Here is a 25683-nt window from a genome sequence, read left to right on the forward strand (position 1 = left end):
AAATACATGAAATCTTTTTTTTCTAAATAATGCCAGGTTCTCCTTCAGCAGGTGCGCCGGAGCCTAAGACACGGCATCCCTTACGAACCCCCCAGGAATGCTGATGCAAACGGTCCACGGACCCCACTTTGAGCAGCAGAACGACTTATATTATGACACCTCCCAGTATTTCTACCACGGCACCCCTGTGACGAGCGGCTTGCTGACTCAAGCAGTGACAAAAATCACAGTTGATCTCCCCTTTGGACACTTGGGAAAAGTTCTGTTTCAACTTCCACCCCAACTCCAACATTTTGGGACAAAGGAGATCAGCAGGAACGTGGAAAAGCCACTGAGCCCATGAGAGCCTGTAGATGTTTGAGGGTTGTGAGATTGCTTTTAAATTTGTCACCGCTGCCGAGAGCACTGTCTGGAAACCATGCCCGTCTCGAAAGGCAGATGGAAGAGATCCCGGTGGAGAAATACAGGGTGGGATTTCTCTGAACGGGCACAGAAGTGAATCACGGAACTGTAAGCTTTTCTTCGCGGATTATCAGGAGAGGATATGAGCCCAGACCAGAAGACATGACAAATCTTCCTGCCCAGAAATGCATTTAAGACCCAATCGGGAGTGTCCGCTTAATCGGCCTGGATTCGGCGTCTGGGAACAAGCAGGCTGGCGAAGGAGACAGAGGAAATCAGAGCAGAGCGGAATCGGGGTAAACTCCCAGGGGTGCACTGGACACCGGGGTGACCTGAAGTACCAAGATCGCAGACAAGGTCCCAGAGAAGCCTGACTTCAAACCGGGAGTCTTGAGGAAAACAAAACTATCCTCCTCAACCCTGGTTTTTGTAATACCAAGGTTGGATTAAACAACAGCGATCAACAAAAATAAGGATTAGTGAGAATGGTACCTTTCTGCTCTTTTCCACCACCCAACGATTCCCAAACTTTGCTCCATAACAGAATCAGCTGGGGAGATTTCAGCACTCACCTCCCGCACCCGTGAAACCACACTCTCTCCCAGGGGGTGGGACCCAGGTAGCCCTCGTTTTTAAAGCTCCTGGTGTGAATCCAAGTTTGAGAACCACCGGCATAGCCTTTCAGTGTCTTTACTCATAAAATGAGGAATCCACCTGGACCAACGGTTCTTTACCCTGTCTGAGCATTAGAGTCACCTTAGGAAGATTTTCACAAGCAATAACGCCCAGGCATGTCCCTGGAAAATTCAGGACCTAGGCATCAGCATTTTTAAGAGCTCCCAGGTGATCCTGATGGGCAGCTTGATAGAGGGTGGTTCTTGCCAAGCTTCCCGCCACTGCTTACATCTTCAGCATCTATGACTAAGGCTATAAGTGCATTACAGACTTTTTGCAAAGGTCCATCTCTCGTCTTTACTTTTCAATCAGGGACTTCTAACTTTGGAAGGGACCATGAATCCCCTTAAATCGTATTACAAATGTTGGATGAATACATGTATTTATACACAGGTGGATATTTTTGAAGACGAGTATCCTTCCCTTCTATCGGATCCTCAGAAGGTTTCCGAGATTACCTGAAAGGCAAGTGTGTAGTCTCTGATTTAATAAACTGAAGTTCAAGAATGAATGGAAAAGAAATCTGACCTCGGCAGCACATTCACTACACTTCTGAATTTGGGACGTACTTCCTGGCAGCAAGCAAGTACCCTTCCTGCAGTTAAAGTTCAGACCCTATAGCCTGTCCTCCGAAAGGCGTTAGGGGGTGGATGTCAAGCTTTCAGGTCCAAGTAGCAAAGTGAAAGTTGCACCAGGGGCAGGGGTCAATACTAGGCTGTCTGGTTACGCTCCTGGTGTGAAATGACTTGCCCAGCCACACTTGGAAGGAAACTGTCCACTCAGACCCATTGGATTCATGTCCCCAACTGGGTTAGGACCTTAGGATTTTCTAGTCCTGACTGTCGAAACCTCTACATCTGGGTCTGGAGCCTGGCTTGCTCTCTCCCCACGCATCCTTAGGAAAAACTGCTGATCCTTTCTGTTCCTCTTACGATATCGGGACAATATAAGAACTTGGAAGACAGCTGCAAAGAAAAAGTAAGGAAATGCATGTAGAATGTTCAGTGTATCACTTGGCACAGAGCAGGATCCAAATAAACGGGATTTCTGTTACTGCATCGCTGATGTTGTTATGACCACTAACATCTTAGTGATCTCGCCCAAGCTGCTGAATTTTACTGAGCTCCGTGTGTCTGTCCATATCGCCTGCTTCCCTGCTCTAGTGTTCCCACTAGAACACGGCAACTCATCATATACCCGGGGTATCTACAGAGCACAGGACGATGTCCCCCTATAATACAGACACAATCCCTACTCTCAGGAAGCATGTTCTGAAATCCCAAGGGTTGGAACTGATCGCGGCAACTTCTCATTATGGGTCTGGCATCCCCGGCGACCTAAACCACCCCGTCCCATGGGCTGGTGCGTGACCACACTTCCACCACACCCGCCACAAGCCTCCTCTCAGGTAAGAGAGTACGCCAGCCACTAACTCAATCACGGCTGTCCCGAATCATCCATTCTCCCCCCAGCCAGGACGCTCAATGGCACGGCCTCTCTGATGTCGGGCCCTCCGCAGGAGATGGTCCCCAGGCTCATCCCCTTGGCCCGTCTTCCACAGCACCGTGGAGCGCCACCTGCCCTGCCGCCAGAGCAAAACATCACCAACACCTCTACCAGAAACCCCCTCTCCGCCCCCAGCAAAGACGCAAGGCCATCAGCGCTCACTTACCTGGAGTCTGCTTGGCGGTGCGCACGGGGGTGTAGTGGTTTTTGGAGGACGATCGGACTGGCGTGCTCTCTTTGGGAGACGTATTGATGGCCGACATAGTTTCTCTTTCACAGTGTGCTATGGGGATTGGTCCCTGTTGTCTTAAGATGTCGGCCAGCGCCCTAAACGAAGAGGAAATCACACGGTGAGATGCACGGGGCAGGTGGACAGGACCACAGAGGGAGCTGGCTTACTTCCGGGGACCCTTGATGGACAGAGCTACGGGAGGAGACACATACATGACGCTTTGTTCTCAGGAGCTGCAGCTACGTCAGGGGCTGATCCTGGGGCTGGGGTGGGGGGGTAGGGGGTAGAGGGTAGAAGATGCCATGCTTGGAAGTACAGGCATTAATGGGCAGCGATTACGGCTTCTGTATTCAATTTGTATCACAGGAGCCCTTTCAAAATACTGGCTACCCAAACACCCCCGCCCATGCCAGGCAGATACGTGCACAGCTGGCCAGCATGATGTCCCCACAGGGAAGGGCTGCCATCAGTGGCCTCATCCCCAGCAGCAGGTTATGAATAACATGGGCACAACCACCCCTTTGAGAAACACCCACCACATAGCACGTACTGTGTACTAGGGACCCAACACACAGATCTCGCATCAAAGAAAAGTGTCAGTGAAGGGGCTGCCTTTGGCGTGGGTCATGATCTCGGGGTTCTGGGTTCTAGCCCCCTGCCCCCCCCATCTCTCAGCGGGGAGCCTGCTTCTGCCCTCCCCACCCCCACTCGTGCTTATTTTCTCTCTCTCTCCCAAATAAATACAAAATCTTTAAACAGACAATGAGTGAAAGGTGTGATGTAACCGCAAAGACAGGACGTACTGATAACAAGGTGAACACCCGACCACAGGGACGGTGTGGGCCGTGATCACAGCTGGAGCCCCAAGGAGGCACGATTACAAACAGGAAGAGGAAAACACACCAGCGAGGAGAGGAAGAAACAGGGATGCACAGAGCGGCTGCTGCAGCTGAAGTGGCCCAGCCCCTCCACAAGAGACCCAGCGACCCCGACTTCGAGCAACTCGTGTTCACGCGACATGTCCCTTCAACCACCGAACGTGCATTCATGGCAGACCCAGCGGGCGCGCGTCACCGCAGAGCCGGAGGCAAACGGGACACAGTTCCCATCACCGAAGGGCTCATAGTTTCGGCGAAATCGCTCTGCCCCCTGGTTTCAGACAGGACTCGCTCGGCGGGGGCGCCGTGTGGCCGCCGTTCACGGAAAAAAACAGACACAGGCAGGGGGAGTCTGAGGCTGCGAAGGTGAGTGTGGACAAGCTACAGGAGACCCCCACCTCCCGGAGAAGGAAGGCCATCTCAGGACCACGTCCCCAGTTCTGAGTGTACCCCTGTTCTGCACAAGCTGTGCAAGGACTCTTCTGGCTACTGGGGGGGGGTCCCTGAAGTGCGGGCAAGACACCACACCCCCAGCGCCCCCCCCCCCAAGCCAGCACGGCCCACCCCCCAGCTTCCTTCACACCAGGACTCCGACGCCCGGCACCTGCCCCCTCGCAGTCTAAAAGCGTGTCTGAGAGTGAATTGTTGCCTTCCATATGTTGCCTCTGACATGCTGAACCTTCCAAGGAGGAGAGCATCAACCTGGCAATTGCTGGCACTCATCTAGCAATTTCAGATGTTCCAAACGCTCTCCCCTGGCTGGTGCTCTCCTCCCTCTGGCTGGAAAGGGAGGAACAGATGCATGTCAGCACCCCGCTGGTCACGGGGAGGGGCCAAGCGGAGAGGGAGAACACAGGAGCTCACCAGGCTAGGGAAGGAGGTTCCGGCGGACCCGGGGTCCGGGTCAGAGACCCGACATTCAGGGTCTGAGAAGCCCGCACCGCCCTGAAAGGTCCAGAGATCTGGGTCCTTATCCCAAATGAGCTGTCCGACTTTGGGCAGCTCTGCTAACCTCGAAAACGGAAATTTAACCCCCCCCCCATCAGCGAAACAAAGGGTTTAGACTACCATGGCCCTTCCGGTGAGATCTCTTCTAATTCCAACGTGTTATAAATATTTTCTGTATTTCTGTCACCACACATCTATGCAAGTTATCCTGTGTTCCTGCATTCCTCCGGCTAACAAAAACACTTTGCTACCACGTTCCCATGGTAAGGAAACAGGGAGCTTGAAAGTTATAACAGAAATATAGGCCAATGGACTAGAACCGAGAGCCCAGAAATAAAACTCCTACGTCTATGGCCAATTGATTTTCAACAAGGTGCCAAGACCACTCAATGAGGGAAGAGCAGTTTCCTCTACAAATAGTGTTGGGATGAGTGGAAAGCCACATGCCGTAGAATGAAGTTGGACCCTTCAGTCACACCACATGTAAAAATTCACTCAAAGTGGATCATGGAGCTAAATATTGGAGCCAAAACTACAAACTCTTCGAAGAAAGTATTAAAGTACATCTTTGTGACCTGAGGTTTGGCAGTGGTTTCGTATAGGTGACACTAAAATCACGAGGAAGCAAAGAAAAAAGCAGAAATCCCGGACTCCGCCAAAATAAAAAAAAACGTGCCTGCATCCGAAGGTATGATCCAGAAAAGGCAACACGACCATCAAGGAAATGCAAGAGGGGCACCTGGGTGGCTCAGTGCGTTAAGGCCTCTGCCTTCGGCTCAGGTCATGATCTCAGGGTCTTGGGATCGAGCCCCACATCGGGCTCTCTGCTCAGCAGGGAGCCTGCTTCCCTCTCTCTCTCTCTGCCTGCCTCTCTGCCTACTTGGGATCTCCGACTGTCAAATAAATAAATAAAATCTTTAAAAAAAAGAAAATGGGAGAAAATATTTGTAAATCATGTGTCTGAGAGGAGACTTATATCCAGAATATGTAAAGAACTCTTAGAACTCAATAATAAAAAACAACACAAGACCCAGCTTAAATATGGAGGAAGGATAGAAAAGACATTTGTCCCAAGAAGGTGCAGGTGAAAAGCAGCTCTGTGTCATTAGTGATCGGGGAAATGCAAATCAAAACCACGAGAAGACGGTCGTCCAAACCTACTTAAAGAGCTCTCACCAAGAAGTCGGACAATACCAAATGTTGGCAAGGCGGTGGAGAACTGGGAACCTTCACTCATGGCTGCTGGGGAAAGTAAGAGGGTGCAGGCCTTTTGGTAAAGGGTTGGGCAATCCCTCAAAAGGTTAAATAAACATAGAGTCACCCTACGGACCAGCAATTCCACTCCTAGGTGGAGACCCAGCAGAAATGAAAACGCATGTCCACATGACACCTATGAAGGTTCCTAGCAGCGTTACCGATAATCACCGGAAGGTGGGAACAGCCCAGAAGTCCACTGACGGATGAAAGGAAAAAGAAAATGCGGAATATTCACAGGATGGGTTATTTACTCTGCCTTTTTTTTTTTTTTTTTTTTTTTTAGATTTTATTTATTTATTTGAGAGAGAGAGAGCAAACATGAACAGGGGTCAGAGGGAAAGGGAGAAGCAGGCTGAGCAGGGAGCCCGAGGTGGCTCCCTGGGATCCCAGGATCACGACCCCAGCCAAACGCAGATGCTTAACCGACTGAGCCACCCAGGTGTCTCTTATTCAGCCTGAAAAAGCAATGATGTCCCAGCAGATACCGTGAAACCGTCGTGCTAACTGAAAGGCAGCAGTCAGCGAAAACCATGTGTTATGGGATTCTGTTGACAGAACATGTCCAGGTTAGGCAGACCCACAGAGATGGAAAGCAGATTTGCGGTGACCGGGGTCTGGGGAAAGTGAAGAGTGATTGCTCATAGGTTCGGGGTTTCCTCTGGGGGAGATGAACATGTTCTCAAAGGCTAGCTAGAACACTCAGGGCAGGGCGGGGGGGGGGGGGGGGGGGGGACATCCAGAAAGCACCAAACTGTACACTCTAAAATGGAACGATGAATTCTATGGCAGGTGCGTTACATTTCAACAACGCTGCTATTCCAAAAAAAAAAAGTATATATTAATTATCTGTTTCTTGCCTCTCAAGTGTTTATAAAGACTCCCTTCCCTCTGGTGCCTGTGAAGGAAGACAGGGTCTTGTGGTGAAGTCCACGACATTGGGGAGGCCAAGACTGAGCCTCCATCCGTGCTTCTCCACGGTGATTCTGTCCCTCCCCCGCCCCCCGGGGGAGGGAACATTTGGCAATGTCCAGAGACGTTTTTGGCAGTCATGCCTGGGAAGGGCAGTGCTCCTGGCTTCCGGTGAGCAGAGGCCAAGGACGTTGCTAAACATCCCACGACACCCAGGCCGGCCCCTACAAGAAAGAAGGACCCGGCCCTAAGGGTCAGCAGTGGCGAGGTTAAGAAGCCCTGAGCTACCTCCGGGCAGCACGAGGGGAAGCCAGGCTTTGATTCAGGCTCAGTGCAATCCAGATCCCCAGATACCTAGTGAGCAGCCCTCACCAGGATGAGACACGGGGCTGGCCCCGAGATACTGAAGGGGATGTCCCCGAGGAGGGGGCCTGTGTGTTGGGACCTGGGCTGCACGCTGCCCAGAGAAAGGCGTGGAGATTGGGTCTGGCCCCACCGCTTTCAGCTCCCATTCCAGTTTCCGAGGAGATTGGCCCTGGGGCTGCTCAACAGGCAAGAAGGATGCAGCAGAGATGCGATTTTCGAGCAGAGCTCCCCTCTGGAAGGCCGGGGAGGCCCTGGACACCCGTCCCCTGAGAAGCCTTGCAGGATGCAGGCTCTGCGGACGCAGGGGTGCAGGGAATGCACTTTGCCGGAGACCATCAGGCTCAGTGCACAGCGCTGTGCTTGGGTCTGGCCTGCGGCCAGAGAAGGAGTTTAAACTGGGGTACAGCGAGGCCGTCGCCTCGTGAAGACAGTCACTTGCCCTGTATCCTTCCCAGATGCCGGCTTGGCGGGGCTGAGCCGGGCGGCACAGCCAAGGGGGAGAGACGCACTAGAAAAGGTGTTCCTAAAGAGGCAGGCTTGCCCCGTGGGGTCCCTAATGAGGAACACGCCAGCCAGGGCCAGGCTCCCGGGTCCCCCACCTTCTGGCAAGGGGAGAGGTGGCCCTAATTCCCAGGCGGTGTCCTTAGGAGTGGTGCCCTCAGGCAGCTGCCCTCAGAGCCCCTTGCCTGGGCCCCCCCCCCCCCCCCCAGCCCGTGACCTCCCTTCCTTGCTCCTGTCCCTCTGCTGCTCTCCATCTTCCAACCCCTTCTCCCCGGGGTGCTTGATAAATATTATTCTAATTCTGAAACGTGCCATTCCAGTCCCATCTCATTAATCTGGATGTGCCCCAGGAAATGGGTTAGGGCCTGAGCGATTTTCCAACCACGGGAAAGAAAAGCGGTCAGGGAGGGATGGGGAGGCGGGGCTTGCGAGAGCGCGCGGCCCCTTCCAGGTCCGAGAGGGCGGAAGGGAGGAGAGGTCAGAGGGGGGCAGGCGGACAGACTAGGGGAGGGATGAGGCGAAGGAAGGCGCACAGTAAGGCAGGGACTCCGAGCCACAGAGAGGCAGTGGGGAGGGCGGAGACTGGCCTGGAGACGAGGGGACAGACCCCCGCAGGAACAGGAAGTTGGAGGGAGGACAAGGGGGGAAGTGAGGAACAAAACGAAATTCAGAGAAAGCGCTCAGAAATGACTCAGAAGGTAAAGGAGGGGGAGGGGCTCAGACAGGGGAGGGGCAGTGGGAACAGGATAGGGCGAAGCCAGCGAGGACCGAGGGGGCTTCCCAGCCAAGGGCGAAGCCCCCGGCCCCCACCCCCGGACCACTACAAGCTTCTCATTTAAGGACCTGAAGAGTCTTGGGGGTGGCTGGCTGGCCCAGCGGGTGGGGCACGGGACTCCTGATCTCAGGGTCGTGATTTCGAGTCCCACATTGGGCACAGAGTTTATATCATAAAATAATAATAATAAAATAAAATAAAATAAAATAAAAAGAACTTGAAGAATCTTGCTAATCATCCCAACCTCCCCCCCCCCCCCCCCCCCCCCCCCCACACACACCCCGCGCCGCATTTGCTGCCATATCTGGGCGAGTCTAACAAAAGCTTTGCCTGAATTGCCCAGATCGTGGCCTTGGCTCGCCGCTCCCTCTGGCCGCTCCCTCTGGCACACGGATTCCTTGGCTTTCCTGGATGCGTGGCGAGCAGGGGAGAGTAAATTAACTGGGCAGCAAGTCGGAGCAGAGCAAACCGTCGTATATGAGCATTCAGGCCAGGAAACTTCAGGGGTTCTCGGGAGCCACTGCGAGTGTCTTCACCATCTGCATCACTGAGACACCCCCACACGTCTGTGCCCCACTAACCCAGTCCTAGACGCCCTCGCCTGCCTGATCCGCCGTGACACCCACACAAACCCTGCGTGACCTCGGCAGGCAGTACTGCCCTGATTTATAACCCGGAACTGAGGCTCGGACGGATTCTAGGGCTGGAATGTGATGGAAGAAAAATCAAATCGGAGGGACACCTGGGTGGCTCAGTTGGTTGGCAGCTGCCTTCGGCTCAGGTCATGATCCCGGCGTCCTGGGATCGAGTCCCACGTCGGGCTCCTTGCTTGGCAAGCAGGGAGCCTGCTTCTCCCTCTGCCTCTGCCTGCTATTCTGTCTGCCTGTGCTCTCTCTCCACCCCCCCTCTCTGATAAATAAATAAAATCTTTAAAAAAAAAAAAAATTCAAATCGGAGGTGCGGGACCCAAGTCTGGGTGTCCTTCTGCTCACTGGGACCGTGGCCTGCGTTGATCTCACTACCTTGGGCTGGGTCTGCTTGCACCCCTGAGTCCATCGGGTCTCTCCACCTGGGTCTACCAACTTAGCGAATGCCAGCTAACATCTGGGCACCGAGAAACAATCAGTAAGTGAACGATATGGGTCAAGACTCCTGATTCACCTGCTTAAAAACCCTGGTTAATAACGCCAGCGATCCCAAGGAAATGGATATGTGTTTGAACACCCCAAGTGTTGAGTTGTCTGGACACCGGCGACCAGGCCCGGTCAACATTTTGACGGGCTGCCACCTGCATTCCAGAGACACGGACTCTTTCTAAAAAGGGCACGTGGTTCCCCTGGACAAGAGAGAAATAAAACCTTCGTAGCCTTTGCTTCATAACCTTGCCTGCTTGGGAAGGTCAGCAGGAACTCAAAGGCTTAGGAAATGGACCGCTATCATTGACTGAGGGACATGCTAAACTCTTACACCCACCCTATCCTCCAACCCTCAAAATGACATGATTTGGGAGATGCTATTGGAGCCATAACTAACTGCTGGGAATACTAAGACTTTGCAAGGCTAGCCATATGGCCCAATGGCACACAACTAGGAGGTGGTAAATCCAGATTCTACCCTTGGGTGGGTGAAGAGGCAGAGGCTTCCTTTAAACCACCGGATTATCCATCCATCCATCCATTCATGTGCATGCCCGTCCATCCACCTGTCTCTCCATCCACCCAGTCACATGTTTTTCCACCTAACGCATCCCTCCAAGGGTCTCTGAACCCAAAGTTATAGGAGTGCTCAATGGTTAGCGGAAAAATTGGCCCAAACAGAAGCCAGCTCCCTCTTGGCTCTCCTTTTCTAGCGACCTCCGTGAGTCATCGACACCAGCAGCCGGAACATTTTTACGTTGTTTTTAGAGGGCAACTGTTTTGTCCCGCTGAGTCCTGAGCAGAACACCAACAGCCCTAGTGAGGAGCCACGGTGTTGCTCTACCGAACCCTTGTCCTCCTACGCAGCACTCAGTCCCTGGGCTTCGTGGAGCTTCTTTCTTGGGAGTTCCGAGCCCCATAAATGCCACGGATGGGAGAAACTAAGTTCATGTAGTGTCCAGTAAGCTTTTTACTGCCAAGGACAAGGCAAGCTGGCTCGTTTCGACCCCTAACTGTGTCTTTTCGCTTTCCAGAGGGAGTAGGAAGACATTTCTGCTGTTGGATAGGTGTGATAAAAGGCCAAACAGATCAACTACTCCATGAATAAGCTATTCTGGCTAATGCTCTTACTCCTGAGGACTAATGAGAACGCTCTTGATCTTAAAGAATTTTCTAAAAGCATTCCTGCCTAATTAAGTAGAATATACTGAATATAATTAATATATTTTTTTAAAAAGAATGCAATGAGAGGGCATCAACACCATTCTTTTTTAAAAAGAATGCATGAGAGGGCCAGCAGCCTAATCTTTAGCTCTCTTTGGAGAACACTAAGCAAAATCCAGACTATTCTAGGAAAACACAGTTATTTGTGTAAAGACTGCAGGATGAACCATGAAAGGTTGTTTTTTTTTTCTTTTTTTCTTTTTCTTTTTCCCTCCTTAAGTAAATCTCTGATGGCTCCTTTTGTATTTCTCCTAGAAGTAGGATGCAGACATTCTAATCTGGTTAAATTGAATATTCTGGTTATCAGAGTCCCAGAGAACAGAGCTTTTGCGGGATGCTGGAAGAGCGAGTGTCCTCTGTTACTTCCTCCTCCTACCTGTTTACTGGGCAGTCGGCGTGCCTTTAATTCTCCAAAACATGCGCTCCGGACAATCAAAGTGAATATATTTTTAATAAACACCGGCCGAGGAGAATGGCTTCATTTAGTTCTTATTTCTGGTTCTCTCACAGTCCACTTGAAAAACACAGCTGCTAGCTTTGTGTCTGCACAAGACCGCTCTCCTCATACAGAGAGGCTCCAAATGGGTGTGGAGATCTCCTTTGTTGTGGTAACAATGTTTGCGCATCTGCACTGAGCTGTTCTGGGGGTCTGAGTTGTCCCCGGGCACAATGGGAATTCATCGTGGCCAGTGAACACCACGGGACCGGGAGAGGGAAGGCTCAGCAGGCCTGCTTTGCTTTCCAGGTAAGCTGGCCACGTTGCTCCATCCCAGCAGGCACCTGTCGGGGGGCTGTGACGTGATGGTTAGCCCTGAGCCAGCTGGAGCACAGACATGCCTCCTCTGGCCGCGCCCCCCCCCCCCCGTCTGCCCCTCACAGTATACCCACCACACTCTGCATTCCTGGCCTCATGAATCATGTGAAAATTTACCCAGGAGTGGAAAATGGGGCAGCATCAACACCATGCCTAGACTTTCTAGAAACATCTGGATCATCCGAGAACGAATCCAAGAGCTCGATGGGTCGAGGGCGTCTACCACTTCGAACTGGGAGAAAACAAAAATGCTCCCAAGATTTGTCAGCGTAGCAGTGGACAGGCCGGTGACACAGGAGGGCATACATGTACCCGCCACCCGTGTTTTCCTTTTGCTATCTCGGCGTCGTTCTCTCGACGTGCCATAGGTGCATGAACCGAAATCCAGGGCTGAGACCAAAGGAAGGTGGGGCAGCCTATCATGGGGGTCCTGCAGCCAGAATCCCCGGGCGGGAATGGTGACCACTTAGTATGCTGACGATCACCAGCTAGCTACGTGGGTGCCCTGCGTTCTGTTTCCTCATTGAAAAAAATAAAGCTGAAATAATAAAACCAAAAAGAAACTCTACCTCTTCTGAGTTATCGCAGAGATTAAAGGAGTTAATATTCGTAGAGCACTTCAGACAGAACCCGGCAACCGGCAAGCACTATATAAATATTTGAATAATAAATAAATCTGGTGACAACCTCCTCGTGTCTGCTCAGGCACAGCCCACAGGAGCACAGCAGAAGTAAGGATAGAAGAAGGGCTTCCCAGAGGCCTGCGTCCACGGTGCCAGATGGGCCAAACTCTGGCACACAATGGCCACGGGTCATCCTGGAAGGGACCACCCACGTCCCATCTTTTCCGATCAGGCCTCAGGACAGGCATGCGTCTGGTCACACAGCTGTGTTCCCTGAACCCTGAACCTGGCCTCTGACTGCCAAGTGCAAGGAAGAGTGTCCGCTCCTCTCCGCGAGGCCGTCACCAGCTGTGTTTCCGCTAGACTGGGAGGAAGCTCCAAGAGAGAGCTCCGCCGAAAAGCAAGGAGTTTCACTTTGTGAGCAAAACAAATCAGGACTCCAGCGGGGCCTAAAAGAGCAAACGCATCCCACTAGCCAGGGAGAAGTTTGCTGCGAAGGTTTCAGCTGGGCTGTTTTTGTTTTTCGTTCTTCCTATTTTCCTTTTCCTTCCTTTCTTCTTTAAAAACAAAACAAAGAAAAAGTATAAACGTGACTGGCACTTCCAAACTCAACTATCTTCGCATCGACAGAACCATCAGAAGAGTGGGGTCCACGCAGAGACCAGCCAGCGTCCTCCCCAATTTCATTCCTTACGCCAACTCTTCGTTCAACCCCATTAACTGAGCACCTGCCTGTGCCAGACACTGCTCCAGGCATAAAATACAGGTGTGAATGAGACAAGCAAACACACGTGTCGTCCTGATATCCTGGTCAGGGAGATGGACAGATGCCTAGCCCTGGAGGCCCACCAATTTCCAAAAAAAAATCTTCAGACGTTTGCAAGGCACCCGAATGACCAAGACCTGCATGTTGCTGGGGGTTCTGCTAGAGATTTATAAGCGCATTTTTTTTTTTAAAGATTTTATTTATTTATTTATTTGACAGACAGAGATCACAAGTAGGCAGAGAGGCAGGTAGAAAGAGACCGCGGAGCGGACAGCCCGATGCGGGGCTCGATCCCAGGACCCTGGGATCATGACCTGAGCCAAAGGCAGAGGCTTTAACCCACTGAGCCACCCAGGCGCCCCTATAAGCGCATTTTGATGTGAACCACCCTCGCACGGGTACGAACACTTGAATGCATGTCCCATGAGGAACAGACTTGTAGCTAGGGATGTTTATCCAAGGAAAAGGGAGACTGAAGGGGGCATGCCCTTGCCATCTCCATAGAGAAAGAAAACTTCTTGTCTTCCAGAAGAAAGGATAGATTTCCTCTGGGTTGTTCCACTGGAGACACCTCATGCCAAGAAGTCAATGTTGGCTCCCCGTAAGAATTAACGAGAATCACGTCCTCAGAACCTAATGGACCACTCCAGGAACAGAGGGAGCCCAGGTCTCGATGCACATGTATGCGAGGACCAAAACAGCTCCCAAATCCCCTTCACCCAAGAGATGCTATGAGTTTCAGATGCTAAAGTCAAGCCATCACACCATTCTGACCTGAAGGGAGTGTGCAAGAAAAATGCATTTTCTCCCTGGACTGATGCATTTGATGTACGGATGTACATTCTGCTTGCCTCAACCTCCCGGGGTGGCTGAGATCCGAATGAGGCGTGAGAAGAACACAGCTCCACATCTCGGTGGCCCCCATCCCACAGCCAGGCTCACAGACCAAAGTCGGGGCCAAGGGACTCACCCAAGGGTATGGCAACCGGAAGTGATCCAAAAAGGTGGGATTAGCCTCTTACCTCAGCTCCCAGGAAACCCTGGGTTCCTAACCCCCAGTGTCCAGGGGCTCATCCTGGGGCAAGAGGGAATGAGGAGAACCTTCTGGGTTTGGGGAGGACCCACTGCAGAGTTTGCAATGCCAAAAGAGAGAGAGTTTCCAGATTCTAAAAACTCAGGGCAATGCGAAAGAAAAGAAACCATAAGAGGGGCAATTAGCAGGAGCCCCCCAGAGGGAATTAAAAAGGGAACTTGAAGCAGCCTATGGTCAAGCATTCCCAATCTACTCAATCCCAATCAGTGAAACAGGCATGGAAATTCAAAAACACTTTAAAGGAAATGCATTCTTACTACTCCCGGGGCCATTGCAAGATTACAAACTAGGGTAGGAAAAACAACAACAAAACAAAACCCAAAACATTGATCTTTGTGGAGCTGGAGAGCTACTTCATGGAATAGATAAGAATGATTGATAATTAGCATGCCAACCGTCTAGGAAGAGCCTGCTTGAAAAATCTGTCCTACCGCGTGGTCTCTGCGCCCTGCGCACTCTTTGCAGTCTTGTCTGAGCTATTAATCTGTTCATCACAGACTTTTATCAGAGGAAAGAAAAACAACGTCACCCAGGTCTGATTCGGATACACGCGGAATTAGCAGAGTCTCAGTCGATGCCGTTTAATGAAGTTACAGCAGGACGAGTTCAAGAAGGAGAGCCGGAGGGAGAGAGAGGAAAGAGACCCAACCCAACAGAAGTGAAGGGGGATCCAAAAAAGCAGGACAGGTAGGAGAAATGCATCATCCTGTGGGAAAGTTCGAGCAAACTTCTCGGGATGCAGTCAAAAAAGACACAGAGGGCCGACTGCTTAGTTCAATCAAAAAGAATCCTGATTTTTCCACGGGGCCCGGGCAGTCCCAGTGCCTGGGAGGTGGGGACTGATGGCCATTCTTACCCAACCCTTAGGGATGACAGCAAGGGTCTGCAGTCCCAAGACCTCCAAAGGGAGGGGATGGGTGAGCTCTGGAACCCATGCTCAGGCACCACTTAAAATTAACAGCCACTCCCCCGCAAGCCCTCTTGGGTTCAAATCCCTCCTCGCTGGGGCAGCAAGACCAAAGGAAGATCCAAGAGGGGACACGCCGGAAACCATCCTTCCCAGAAGAGGACATTTGGCTAAGGGAGCCGCGAATATGTCCAGAGGACAGATGTCCTAAGTAATGAGACTTTAATACCGGAGCTAATGGGAACAGTACACAAGACCAAATGCCAAAAAAGCAAGGAATAATGAGTGTTTGGGAAGCCTGCAGAAAGCAGTGACTCCTCTCTCCCAAACGCCCGGGGAGCAGGGCCAAGGTTGTAGCCACCCAGAGCCTGGTTGGAACGTGGCCTCCATGGTCTCGAGGTGGGGACAGTGGGTGTGACCAAGGTCTGTTCCTCAGACCTGAATGGGTCTGAGCCAGGATGGGGACTGGAAACGGTGTCCACGAACCTTCCACTCCCTGGAGAAAGCTAGAGAAATTGTTCCTACACCCGCCCTCCGTCGGGTGAGTGCCCCCCTCCATCAGGGACCCTGCCCCGGGCACCACAGGCCAGGGAGTGTGAGCCGCACAACTGCCCACCATCACGGCCCTCACCACCACCACTGACCGGGACAACGGAAGTTTGAGAGAAAAGGCCGGGGCGCTGAGGGCTCCCCGGGGTACCCTCCTTCAAGCATGCCTTTCAGGACAGGGGACTCCAGGTCACAAGAAGCAGAGAAACACCTGATAAGAAGGAGAAATGAGGAGACCCGCCTGGGAGCCTTAAAACAGGGGAAGCGCAGGACCAGAGCGGCAAGCAGCAGTGAGTCGGGCCAGACTCTGCCTGGTGCGCCCTGTGCTACGCGTTATAAATGGGGCAGGGAGGGGGCCGTGATAAATGGAACTGCTTGGGAGCTGCAGGTCTCGGTAATTAGAACCGGGAATGGCCCGAGATCTATCCCCTCGTCCCCAAAGCACTTCCTCTCCCCAGCGTCTCTGTTACTCTCCAGAGCTGGACTCGTGCAGAACTGCCCCGGGGTGGGGGGTGGGGGTTGGCGGTTTGGGGGGGGGGGGGGACAGGTTTCTGCCAACAAGGGTAAAGGATTGTTGTTTTTGTTGTTGGTGTTCCTCCATGGAATCGGGGTGTTTTGCTTCCCTTTTGTTTTTTCGCATTTTCTTTGTGTTGTCTTCACCCTCCTCCCTCAACGTGATCCATTCTTTGAAAACAAGGCTTTGCACTGCCCTGGCGGCCTCAGGCCCTGCAGGCCATACAAGCGAGGCCACCAGCCCGCTTCTGTGGCACCCTGATCTGCAGGGCTTGAGAAATGCCCTCATTTCTCACCATGATAACCCGTGCCAGGGCACTGTCAGAGGCCTCTTTGCTTTCTCAAAAAGTCGGAGCATCCCTGACCCGTTTACATCTGGGGCGGTGGGAGCCAGCTACTCCCGCGTGGAGATAGAGACTGGCCATGTTCTAGCTGTGTGACCTTAGGCAAGTTACTAAGCCTCTCTGAGCTGATTTCCTCCTCCGTGCAATGGGCACTTATCCCGAGGGTGAAGGAAGGATGCGATGAGACAGTTTATGTCCAGTACATAGCAGGGTTCCAGGCACAGAGGAAGCCCTGGACACTGAGAGCTCTGGTCAGCCTTTCCCCACCCCCCTCCCTGTTGCATCCAGGTGACCTTGAGCCGTGCTCGCCCTGAGGCCTCTGGCCCTCCTCAAGGCCGGCTTTCTGCAGGTGCACAGAAGTCGGAGTTGTGTAAGCTTCCGGGAAACAGACCTTCTCTCATTTTCACCTTTGAACGGAGGAAGGGGGTTTCCCAGCCACAGAGCAGGGCTGACCCCCCCAGGGTCCAACAAGAGTGCCCCTTAAGGGGGTGTGTGGGGACCAGAGGCTGTGTCCTGGCGCGCACGCACTCTGGGAGGAGGGGCCAGGGGGAGTGCAGTTCATGTAGGAATCCACGCACCATGGTCAGGGGCAGCCCCACCTCCCTGCACATACAAACACTTCCACCTGTCCAAGGGCTGTGTGGCCCCAGCGGGGACCTGACGTGAATGCCAGATCACGGAGGTGACGGCATCCACACGGACAGACGGGAGGGCGCAGAGACCCTCCAGCTCTGACCCCAAGCCCGGCCGCATGCATGCCCGAGAATTTGGGTCCCTCAACCCTCAGAATCAAATTAAAGATCTAAATTGAGTTGTCTACTTATCTCATGAAAAAATGTGGGACATTCTTTTTTTTTTTTATGGTTCTCTCTCTCTCTGGGCAGTTATTTGAACTTTCTTCCCTGCATATTCGAGTGCTTTCTTTCCCCAGGGCCTCCACTGTCTGCCGGGACATGCTGATAGGACATGAGGCTGATTTGGGGAAGGCTGGTGATACCTTCTTGCATGCAGCGTGGTCTCTGCAAAGTGGCCCCATGGCCTCTGGGCTCGGCTTTACAAGGCTGCCGTTCCTTACTGGAACACCTCCTCTGGGCCCAGCCTCTGGGGACAGTGGCCATGCGGCTCCCGGGAGGGCAGGTCTCATTACCAGAGGCGCCCTTTGTGTCTGCAAATGACTGGCCGATCACCGACTCCATTCATCGGCCTCAGCCCGGTGACTCATCGCTGCTTACAAGAATCACATCTACCCTAAGAGGATAAAAATCTGTGCCGTTATGGAGAGTCGAGATGACATGCCTTGGGCTCCGAGAACACTTCCAGGAGGAACCGTGGCAACATTTTCTGGAGAAGAGGCAGCCTGGGACCTCCCAAGGTGACTGCTTGGATGGAGGACATATTAGGATAGGGATGTCCTGGCTCTTTCAAAGTTAGGATCGGGCGCATTGTAGGAGAGGAGTCCCACATTGCCTGCCATCAAGATGAATGTCACAGAATGGCCAGACCTAAATCTCCAGCTTCATTAGCCATCCTTCTAGAAGCTTCTCTGGACCTCTCTCCTTGTATCCACTCTGTCCCTGTGGGGTCATGGCCCAGCCCTGGGAACAGGCAAGGGCTGGCAGCAGTGAGCATGCCTCTGGGACTCACAGAGCTGTCATATATGCGGGGAGCCATCCTGGAGGACAAAGGGGAAATCCCCCCCACATTGGGCCCACAGGACGCCTGGAGGTCTCTGGTGGTCTCTCGCAAAACTGAAACTCATTGAACCTGGTAGGTCTGTGTTCCCCCCCCCACACACACCCCATTTCTGGGAGAGAGAGAAAGCATTCAGAGCCCACATTCTGAATTACAGAGGTCGGCCCATAGTTTTGCTTGGTGGCCCTTTCCCCTGGTTCACAACTTTCTGGCTTTTGTTGCATTCCCTCTCTTCCGTGCTCTGCATTCCTCGGATCCGATTAAAGGATGGTGCTTAGATCAGGTCATCGCCCTCTGCAAAGGGACCTGGAGAAAATTGCAAGGGGACTGGGGAAGACGGACAGAAATCATTTTAGGCGATGGTCAAACTGAATGAGGAAGGACCAAAGCAATGGAGGGAAAGGAGAGAGGCTAGAAGTCCGTCACTCACGACTCCAAACATCTGGGGAGTTATCTGGTTGCGACCGAGAGACAGGTGCCTAAAGTGAAGCCATCGTGGGTGCTCACTGCAGGAGACTGGGCTGGGCCATATGGCGCCAGGAAAGTGGGCGGGGCCCAGACCCAGCCCCGCCCCCAGCTTCCGGGTCTAGCCCCCGCCCCCCCCCAGCTGGGAACCCCTGGCATTATGATCTGTAAAATCAGGAAGTTAGGCTACATGACAGGCCTGTAATAAAAATTCTACAATTCTGTAATGATGACAAAATTATAAAACGTATGGTTGGCCCTTGAGCAAGGCAGGCGTTAGTGGCAACAACCCCCTTGTGCAGCTGAAAATCCAAGGATAAATTCTGACTCCCCCAAAGCTTAACTACTACTAACAGCCTACTGTTGAGCCCAACCTTCCCAATAACATGGCAGCCAACCCACACATATACTCTATTCTTACAGTAAGCCAAGCTGGAGAGAAGAAAATGGCAAGAAAATGGTAAGAAAAAACTCGTTTTCAGTTCTGTGCTGAATTTATCGGGAAAAAAAAAAATCTGAGGGTGCCTGGCTGACTCAGTTGGGAGAGCATGTGACTCTTGATCTCAGGGTTGTGAGTTCGAGCCCCACATCAGACATGGAGCCTACGTTTAAAAAAAATGCAGAGGGGCGCCTGGGTGGCTCAGTGGGTTAAAGCCTCTGCTTTCGGCTCAGGTCATGATCCCAGGGTCCTGGGATGGAGCCCCGCATCGGGCTCTCTGCTCAGTGGGGAGCCTGCTTCCTCTTCTCTCTCTGCCTGCCTCTCTGCCTACTTGTGATCTCTGTCTGTCAGATAAATAAATAAAATATTTTTAAAAAAATGCAGAATAAAACTATTAAAAAAAAAAATCTGTGTATCGGGGGACCCGCACAATTCAAACCAGTGCTGTTCAAGGGTCAACTGTATTCCTCTGCCTTTTCAGGACAATCTGGTTTCACTTCTAAAGATAAAAGAAGAACAGACAGGGGGAGCAATCATCTCAAAGGGGTCTGAAATAGCCTGCTCAAGGCCAAGGGACAGAGACCCTCTGAGGTTTGTGGGTAAACCCCTTACGCCAAGCCCTCTTCCCTGTTCCAAGTACCAATGAGAAACAAGAGGTCAGAGATGTGACTCAGGGAAAAATAATGGGCTGGAGTTTCCCAAAACAGAGGAAAGAGAGGGAGAAAAAAACAATCACATCAGAAGGTATTTAAAAAACAAATTAAACCCAGGTTCTAATACAGTCCCTTCCCCATCGCCCATGTGAGACATGTCACCGGCAAGCTTGCAAGGCAATTTTGTGGTTCCGCAGGATGGACGTCCAGGGATAAAATCAAGATTGTAAGACAAGATGCACCTGAGTTCGCCATAATCTTAAAAGCAGGCTAAGCAGCATGTTGCACCGGGCACTGTGGCAAAGAGGGAGGTGAGGGGGTGACGTCCCACGGCCAGCGTCTGGCCGCCCCTTCCAGCCCGTGGTGGGGCTTCGCACTCTATGGAAAGGCAGCCGGGAAGTTAAGATCTAAGGGCAGTCGATCCTGCCAGGCCCTGGAGAAATCGGGGAGTGCAAAGGGGAAGGACGAAGCCTCCTCTGGCATAGCCCCCTTCTACTCTGGGTCTGCCCGGGGCTGGGAAACAAACCTCTTTCCATCCGCTCGCTTCTTCAGCTATCTGAACCCCTGGATCGGAATCAACAGCCAAATCAATCGGATCTCATTAAAAGAGGTTGATAACAGTGAACTGGACTTTTCCTCCACCTGGGGCTTGGCAGTCTAGCACTGGGGGCAAACTCTTGGTATCTTAGCAGCGGATTCCTCCTGAGGAACGCGCTCGGAGCCTGGGGTCAGCGGTGGGTGGGGACGGGAGACACATGGGGTGTGCCTTCGGGGCTGGTGCGGGGGTGGGAGAGGACAAGAGCGCAGCAGAGCAACAGACCAGGCATCACTGTCAGCGCGCCAGATTCCGGAGAAGCAGTTTGCACGGCTGACCTGCTAAATCCAAAATGAACTCTGCCGCCCTTCTGTGTCCAAGGTACCACCTTACAGGCTTAGGTTATGTGGTTTGAGACATACCTCGCCCCCCCCCCCCCAGCAGGTGACCAGGGCTCCTCCGTGGAATTGAAGGCATTTGCATGTAGCCCAGGACCTGGGCACCACATCTGCTTCTCACCCCATTACCTCTCTCCTTTCGCCATTTTTGCCTCCTCCTGTCTTCTGGGTGCCCTCCCCTAACCCCTCTTCCATAACCTCCTTAAATTCCTTGACAATTTCCCTGCATGCATTTTTTTCCCCTCCAAGGCAAGAGAAAACAAGCAATGTTCAGACCTTCAGTCCAAGGCAAAATTTTTTTCCCCCTGTCCTTCCAACGGCTCTATTTGAAGGAAAAAACAAGTTGACTCTCTATTTAGATCAATTCATTACAGTGAGCTCGCAGTGCTCCAAGAAATGGGACCGTTTGGGGAATGCTGAGACAATTCATTGCCTGCGGATTCGGGGAGAAAATTCACGACATCAGCCGGCAGAGGGGTCTTGCTATTGCAAAGACACGGTCAGGCAGCAGGCAAGGGGCCTCTCTGGATTTTTAGAGGGAGAGAAGGTGGAACAGAGTGTTCTCTTGATTCCTCTAGAAACAAGCAGAGGAGCCCAAAGACAAAGGAGCCTCCTGATGGCTGTCAGGTCACTTCCTGACACTTTTCCTTTATTGCAGACTGAATCTGCTCAGTTTCTCCTGCCTGCAACCCTGAGCATATGACACCCCCCACCCCAAATTCCTCCATCCCCTCCATCCCTACAGAATGGGAGGACCCAAGGCATCCCTGACTCCACCAACTACATCCATAGGTCCCTAATAGCTCCCCGGTCCCAGCTGCTAGGTAGCCACTTAAAAAAAAAAAAAAAAGGCAGACTTTCTCGCTTGGAGAGTCTCCTCTCCAGGACACTAATGTGAATGTGAGACAGCTCCTAGAGGGGGCCTTTGCCTGGGCGGAAGCACTCGCCCCAGGGAGAACATCACAGCCCCTCATTGAATAAACAGCCCCAGGAAGCAAAGTAGAAACTGCTGGGGCTCCGGGGCATGCCTGTGGTTTATGAGCTTGAACCTCAGCTGGGGGAAGGTGAACGGGGAAGGTGAGTTAGCGACCTGGGGGGGGGGGGGGGGGAAACAGGGCCATGGCTGGGAAAGGAGGGCACCCCCTAGACTAGTGGCTCCCCAGACCCAGAGCATGGCCCAGACTTTGGTCCCCCTGGCCGCCCATCTCTTCCTCCCACCTGGGGTCCAGCTGAGCTGGTGTTGGCATCACCGGAGAGCTGAGAGTTTCCCCTACAGACACTGACTCCACACACAGAAACAGGACGGCAGGGTCTAATCACTTCTGGAAAAGACTAAATCTGTTCTTCCCTGCGGGGGCCGGAGCAGTGAAAGGAAGCCAGGCTCTAAGAAATGTGTGCCACGGGCGAGCGGAGGGCTGGCCTGCCTGGGGACACCAGGAGGAGGCAGGTGGCTGATCTCGGGGCTGCAGCCTCCTCTTCCACCCCTTCTAACCCCCTCCCACAAACATCCCTTATGATGACCTGGTCCCCCTCCCTCGGACCCAGCCCCTGCCCACCCCGCTCCCAGTCTTTGGAGAGAGGATCACATTGGAATAAATCCTTCCCCTTTCCAGAAAGGAAATGTCTCTGCTGAACTATTTCAAGGCATAGGGAACCACACACACAGCCCACTTCCTCCACGGACCCCCCCTGGAGAGGGTGCATCCTTTCTCCTCCCCACCCCCTCCCTAGGGAAAACTCATAAGGTAGGACTCATTCTCTCTTCCCACTTCTCTAGTCTGGTTCCCAACCAGACCCTCTGCATGGAAACCCCACCCCCACAATCCCGCCACCGGAATGGTAAGTGGTGACCTCTCAAGTGTGAGCGAGTTGGGATGCGTCCTGGGAATGCATCGGGGAGCAGCATCCTGCCATGTGCATGCTTTGCCTGACATACCCGGGGAGGGGAGAGGTCGAGGAGGGATGCTTTGGTGCCTGAGTCACCCAGAACTGGATGCTGAGCTTCCCACCCACCCCACCCCACCATCCCCCCTCCCCCGCCCTGCCCAAGGTCATCATGGTGTGTCTGGAGGGAGGACTCAGGCTCTGCCCTCTTTCCCCCCAAACAGAGACAGGCATTGTCCCCCACCGAACAGGCCCCAGTATGTCGGTTTCCAAAGCACCCAGCAGGCAAAGCTACAGCTGCTCGCAGAGAAGCTGTGAACTGAATAAAATCAGGAGGTGAATTTGAGAGAGAAACATCCTACGTGAACATCACGGTCTCAGGCTAAACTCAGCTCCCTTCCACGATTACCTTCCTTCCTGACCCCAGAGGGAAAGTGCTCCTACACCATCACCAGTCCCTGAGCCACACACCTGTACACAGACAGTTATCCTAGTCCGGGGTTGGGGGGGGGGTCGCCGTGATGGGAAGGGGAGAAAACACACCCCAAGGAACAGTGGCACGTCCAGGGTCACAAACCAGCAGAACAGAGGCCAGCACCAGCATCCAAAGACCATCACTAGTTTCCTCCCAGGGAAGTGCGTTCAGTAGGGGAGTATGAGGGCAGGGTAGGGGGCAGCCCAGAAAAGAAAGAAACCAGAGCAAGGGAATGTGGGATGAGTGACCAGGAGCCCAGGAGAAGGCACCTGGAGGTAGGCAGAGGAAGGACCGAGTACCACTGCTTCTGGAAGGTGCCTGCCCACAGGTTATGACTTCTATGCTTTCCAAGGTGAGCCACGAGGGAGAACCCTTCACCAGACCTGACCCCAAGGAGATACGGACTGCCCGCATCCCATTTCTCACAATTCCTCCACCCATGCCCGGGACCAGCCAGACACAGACTCACTACCTAAAAGATAAGATGTTGGGGGAGGGGGGGCAGTGGCCCCTTAGGGTGATGAGTGAGGAATTATACAGAGGTTTGCTTTTGGAAACACACAGTTCTGATACCCAAGTATGTATGTCACTATTGAAATACCCACACGTCGTGCGTTTGACTCAATAAAACCTGCCAGGGAGTATCACCTTTTCTCAACATCTTCAAAGGAAGAAAAAAAAATCATGCCCAGAAATTTCTATCTGCCTTTCTCTCTCTTTATCAAGGTACGGCTGATTAATGTCCACAGCGGCAAGGGAAGAAGGCATTCAGGCCGAAAGAATAGAAATGAGTTTCAGCTGTGTGGTTCGGGGTGGGGGTCTGCTTGGCACACGCAGAAGCAGGACTGGCCTGGGGGAGGGGGTCCTGGTTACCCAGGCAGGGCTCACACCGTGTGCCAAAAATGGAGGCATGTCCTGGGGCAGGATTTGTTCCCTGAAAGACTCTGCTGAACCAGGTCCAGCCATTCATCATCAGGAGGGGACTGGAAGCTGAGCTAACTTTGCCTCCCCAGGGTGCAGCGGTCCCTGACTTGGGAAGAGAGGCTGGTTTCCCGTTCTCTGAGCTCCGATTTCCCTAAGGACTCCCTGGGAGCCAGGGCCCTGGGGTGGGAGGCAGTCAGGATGGGGCTGTGCTTTGCCGTATTTCGAGCTCTTGCCATAAGTTTCCTGGGGAGGCTGCCCCAGTCACCCCACCCCCAAATGTAAGCGGTAAAAGCTGCCCACTGGGCTTAACACAGCAAGCATGTTAACTCAGAGCATTTTGCCGACAGGGTTTGAAAGACCAAGTCCTCCAGTCTCGGCAGGAAAATAAGCATCCCACTTGGGCAAGGAGGCAGTAAAGAGACACCACCTGCCCTTGGTCAACATGGAATGGAGAAATTTTTTACCCCTTCTTCCTGGGGAAGGCGTCCCTTCCATACCACCCCCCCCCCAACCCCGTCCCCACATGGAGAACACCCAGCTTATACTAAATCACTTGATACTCCCTTCTGTAAGGTTCCAACATTGTTCACGGTCCTAGACCAAAGAGGATGTGCTGGTTAGACTCAGAAAGCCAAAGCCAAGAGGAGCCTACCCCAAAGAGCCCACTTGCCCTGAAAACTGAACCCCGGATCCCACCCCATCCCCCATCCAGGGTTATAGAATTCATAAAATTCCAGGCTCCAACTTGGGGGACCCCACTGATCCTTACTCTGCCCTGTAACTCCCCTACCTCCAAAGCATGCATTCTGGACTCTGAAGAAAGGGTGGAAATAAGAAAGCTGTGATTTATCTGAATGTCAAGGAAGCAAGCGAGGGAGAAACTGGTCTTAGAGAGTCAGAGCGACGTGGTGGCGCCCAGTGTGAAGCGGACCGGGGATGCACGTTAAGAGGGGCGAGGCTCAGCGGGAGGCTGGGGACCCGGACGGGGGACCTGGGGACTGGGGACTCGGGGACCGGCCCCGGGCGGCCGCTCGCGCGCACACCCTCTCACCTGTGGATGTTCATCTCCCGCGGAGGGCGGTGGGCCTTGTCATAGGAGACCTTGGCGAAGACGCCGGCCACGATGACAAAGGCGATGACCCCGCAGGTGATGTAGACGGTGAAGTTGGTCTTGTCCTTCTCCGGGTCGTACTTGTTCTCGGGCCCCGGCGACACCACCTTGGTGCTGGGCGTCTGCACCCACACGGGGCTCTGGTAGTTGGTGCACTGGCGCTGGTCCAGCTTCTCGTGGCGCTTCTTGCAGCAGAAGCGGTAGTAGCAGGTGCCGCAGCAGTACAGGTAGCCGCTCTCGCTGTTGTTGCACTCGAACTCCTTGTCGTACTGGCCGCTCACGTCGTAGTAGCCCCAGCACGTCTCGTAGGTGACGGCCGCGCTGGCCGCCGCCACCGCCGCCGCGGGCTGTCCCCGCCGGCTCCCCGCCTCCGGGCCGCCGGGCGCCCGGGCGGCGGTGCCGTTCAGCTCGCGGCCGCCCCGGGCCAGGGAGCCCCCGGGCCGTCGGCCCCCGACGGCAGCGGCGCCGGCGCTCAGGGTCCGGTTGGCGGCGCGGCCGCGGGCGCCGCGAGCGCCGGGCAGCAGGTGCAGGGACTCCAGCGAGAGCAGCAGCAGCAGCAGCAGCAGGAGGCGCCGCAGCGCCATGGCGGGGCCGGGCGGGAGGGCGCGGGCAGGCTTCCGCGGCAGGCCGCTCCCCGGCCGCCGGGCTCCGAGGGCGGCGGCGCGGGCCGGGCTGGCGGCGCGGGCGGT

At 53.5% G+C, this 25683-nt stretch overlaps 1 protein-coding gene across 3 annotated transcripts in view; it reads right to left on the minus strand.

Annotated features, from left to right (window-relative positions):
- Nucleotides 1–25626, minus strand: part of SHISA6 (shisa family member 6) — a 278202-nt gene extending 252576 nt beyond the window's left edge. For all 3 annotated transcript variants that reach the window (XM_059378940.1, XM_059378937.1, XM_059378939.1), the window contains exons 1-2: nt 24935–25626; nt 2750–2910 (exon numbers count right to left, since the gene is read on the minus strand). In XM_059378940.1, coding sequence (XP_059234923.1) covers nt 2750–2910; nt 24935–25578 — 805 coding nt within the window. In that variant the 5' untranslated portion in view covers nt 25579–25626. The remainder of the gene's footprint in view (nt 1–2749; nt 2911–24934) is intronic.
- Between the last annotated feature and the right edge of the window lie 57 nt (nt 25627–25683).

Source organism: Mustela nigripes, chromosome 16 (assembly GCF_022355385.1).
Source record: "Mustela nigripes isolate SB6536 chromosome 16, MUSNIG.SB6536, whole genome shotgun sequence".
NCBI lineage: Eukaryota > Metazoa > Chordata > Mammalia > Carnivora > Mustelidae > Mustela > Mustela nigripes.